The sequence below is a fragment of the Balaenoptera borealis genome (assembly GCF_965194805.1).
Source record: "Balaenoptera borealis genome assembly, chromosome: 7".
Taxonomy (NCBI): domain Eukaryota; kingdom Metazoa; phylum Chordata; class Mammalia; order Artiodactyla; family Balaenopteridae; genus Balaenoptera; species Balaenoptera borealis.
In genome coordinates, this window is record NC_138864.1 from 113,251,776 (window position 1) to 113,255,193 (window position 3,418).

The following is a 3,418-nucleotide window of genomic DNA, read 5'->3' on the forward strand; positions in this document are numbered from 1 at the left end:
GTCCCACCCCGACCTATTGAGCATAGTTGGAGGTAAAGTGGAGGCAATCTGCATTTTAAAAAATTTTGCAAAATGTATTTTATGCACATGGATATTTGAAAATTATCAGCCTAGAAGTTCAGGAACCAGAGAATTAAAATATTGGGAAGCAGGAAAAAGTACCAAAGGGGATAAATAAATGGAGTATTAAATACAGCAAGCAAAACATGGAAGGGGTGTCCTCCAGCTCTGCTTGTTTGGGGCAATTTTTTTTTAACATCTTTATTGGAGTATAATTGCTTTACAATGGTTTGTTAGTTTCTTCTTTATAAGAAAGTGAATCAGCTATACATATACATATATCCCCATATCTCTTCCCTCTTGCGTCTCTCTCCCTCCCACCCTCCGTATCCCACCCCTCTAGATGGTCACAAAGCACCGAGAGCTGATCTCCCTGTGCTATGCGGCTGCTTCCCACTAGCTATCTATTTTACGTTTGGTAGTGTATATATGTCCATGCCACTCTCTCACTTTTTCCCACCTTCCCCTTCCCCCTCCCCCTCCAGGACCCATACTTTTTTCTGCAGGACCCCTCTATCTAGTCAGTCCTTGTAGCTAGTGTGGAAAACACCTCGTGGCCTATTTCATTGGTAACTGTATTTCCTTTTACACATTTATGCTTGTTTCCAAGTCCCTCTTTTCTGTGAGTTGGTAAAAATCCTGGCAGGGGAATAAAATCAGCACAGCTGCCTGTTAACTTCAGTAGGACAAGAATAGTTCCTAATTAAACTCTTATGTCTTTGATTTAAAACTCCATTTAATCAAATTATTCAGCAACTTAAGGCAGCTGTTGATTACAGGGAACGTATACCTTGAATCTTTGTAAGTTATAACCCCTTCCAGGCCTCATCAAGCTTCTCAAAAGGGGTACAACATGTGCCTTCTTAAGGAGAGCTGAAAGTCTTTCAACAGCTGATTCCTTCCTCCTTGAGGCTCTTTCTTAAACGATGAAAGGGCTGGCTGAATTCCAGGTGTAGACTATCATTCTTGCCTCCTTTATTTCCAGCCTGACTTCAGGACCTGCAATAACTGCTGAATGACTTGAGGATGGATATAAAGGCCACCGCCTCTAGGTTGCTAGGAAGCTAATAGTAGCGAGTAGGTGGGATGGGCCAGGGGTACCTGGTGGGGCTTCTATTAGTCTGGTTGGCAGTGAATCCTTTAGGGTCTGTTGCTCTTTGGGGTTTTCCTACTTCAGGTTCTGTTCCCACCAAGTGCATGATTAGAGATAAGAAGGCCACTCCGGAGTCTTCTCGTGTCCCTTCTCTTTCTTGGGCTTCTCCACAGACTTCTCTTCCTAAGTCTTCCTCCTCATGGTTGCCTGTTAAAATGCAGTGTCAAGAAGAGAAGATGGTGGTAACTGCTCAGAGAGAGTGAGAGTGTTCAGGAAAGGAAAGTTGGTGAACCCATCCCGTCTGAATCTCAGCCCAGTTGGCTGCTGTTACAACTATTTAGACTCAGTAAACAATGCAGCCATCTTTGAAGTTGGGCTCCATGAATAGCACAGTGCAGTACAGGTAAGACTCCTCACTGGGAGTTTGTCAAGATGCCATAGTTTGATTAAGAAACTAATAGGAGGGGTAATGCAGTACAGCAAGAAGCATAGAGTCCTTTTGTTTAAAAGATATAGCTTTTTCTAGTTAATTCTAAGACTCATTTTGAGAGGTTGTCAAATTACCTCACTACCTTCACCTTATCACCTATCAAATCAACTTCTTTATGTTTGCACAATAACGTAAAGTACATGAGTGAGTTGAACTCGTCTTGCTGCTGTCAGCATCATTTTAGGTGGTCTGAGTAATGTCCAGCTCCTATAACTTTAACCAAATGGTGGAGAATGTTGTGAATAATATTCAGGTTGCTTCATTTTTGTTTTCTACCCTTGAAAAATAGTCAATTATTATGATAGATCAAGCTATGGGAAGTAGTTTCTATAAGCTTAACAATCTAATTGTGAGAATAAATTGCCCATAGAGTAGAGTGAGAGATGCAATGTGCTAACAACTACTTTCTCTCTGCCTTTTGAGGTAAATCCTATTTTTCACCAAGTTATAGGTGAAGAAACTGAAGCTTAGAGAGTTTGAGTAATTTGATGCAATACAGTTGCTAACTAGCCGTGTTAGGATTAAAACCTAGATTTTTCTTAATTCATATCATTAACCTTGATCTATGCCACAGTTATTTTTCATGAATCTCTGGAGAAACCAGTTTGGAATGTAAGTTTCATGTGGTGTTAACATATAGATACCAGCCGGCTATATATAAAGGTTCTTCAAGAGATGGTGGAAAATGCCACAAAAAGTATTGCTACAATGTGTGAGCTCTCCTTCCAAGAAATCATCCTGCTAAGGTGACAAATATTTGTCTGGTTGTATCTAGATGACTCCTCACACACTGGTATATGCCATAATTCTACACTACAATTCATTGCCTGCCAACAGTTCTGGTATCTGGAGAACTAATCCAACTGTCATTCCAATAAAATGTTCTTATACCAGGTGAGATGTCTCATAGTTGTTACTGCCCTATTATGACTCCCGGCTTCAACTCCCTCGGCTGGTTTACTATTAATGTCTCATTCAGGAGGAGGAGTGTGAGCAGCAAAGCCATTCAACCCACGTGGATTCCATTTAGTTCTACTCTGTCCTCTCAGCAGAGACTGAAATGCACCACGAGATTGATGACTGGTAGGTAGAGGCATGAGTAAATTAGAGGCTGCTCCTCACCTCCAGTTGCTCTACAGGTGATATCTCAATACAGAATCTTGGAGTTCTGAGAGGAATTCTACTAGCTTCCAACTTAGGGATGTTATTCACATTCAAGCGGATGTCCACACTGGGAGTCATATTGCTCTAAGGCTTTCCATTGATTCATATGTAGCCATGCGAACTCCAAACACAGAATCTACTCCTTGACATATCCTTATTGATTTTTCAGTGGGTAAGTTACATGAAGCTCCCTTGTCAATTCCCAGCTATAAAGTAATTCAGTAGCCAGTGCTCTTTAATTATCTAGCTGACTGGTGGATGGTCAATCAAAAGATGTTGTTTTTACCCTCATACTACCAAGGCTCAAACCAAATCTGGTGAGTTACATTTCTTGCTCTGTTATGGATGATCTAGCATTAACATTCTAAATATGAGTCCAAGTCCACCTAAGTTTCAACTACAAATTATTCCCTAGCTCTATATTACATGCCATCTGAAGACTACTGAAGCATTGGCTGACCTAGATTCTTCAAACAAGGCTTGCTCTTTTAGTAGATCAAGAAAATTGTGGGTATAGCTGTTGGAGTATCTGTAGGTTTTGACCTGAATGTCAATGGCTCTAGACAACTTTAGGTGTAAACCACTATGACCAAGTAGAGGCAAATTCAGTA

At 40.8% G+C, this 3,418-nt stretch overlaps 1 protein-coding gene across 1 annotated transcript; it reads left to right on the plus strand.

The window, feature by feature from the left end:
* Nucleotides 1–410: 410 nt before the first annotated feature.
* On the plus strand, nt 411–2,963 carry LOC309631582 (zona pellucida sperm-binding protein 3-like). The gene is made up of 2 exons (XM_082398142.1): nt 411–2,726; nt 2,800–2,963. Exons 1-2 carry the CDS (start codon nt 2,543–2,545, stop codon nt 2,952–2,954), a joined length of 339 nt encoding a protein of 112 aa, XP_082254268.1. The 5' UTR covers nt 411–2,542; the 3' UTR covers nt 2,955–2,963.
* The last annotated feature ends 455 nt before the right edge of the window (nt 2,964–3,418 follow it).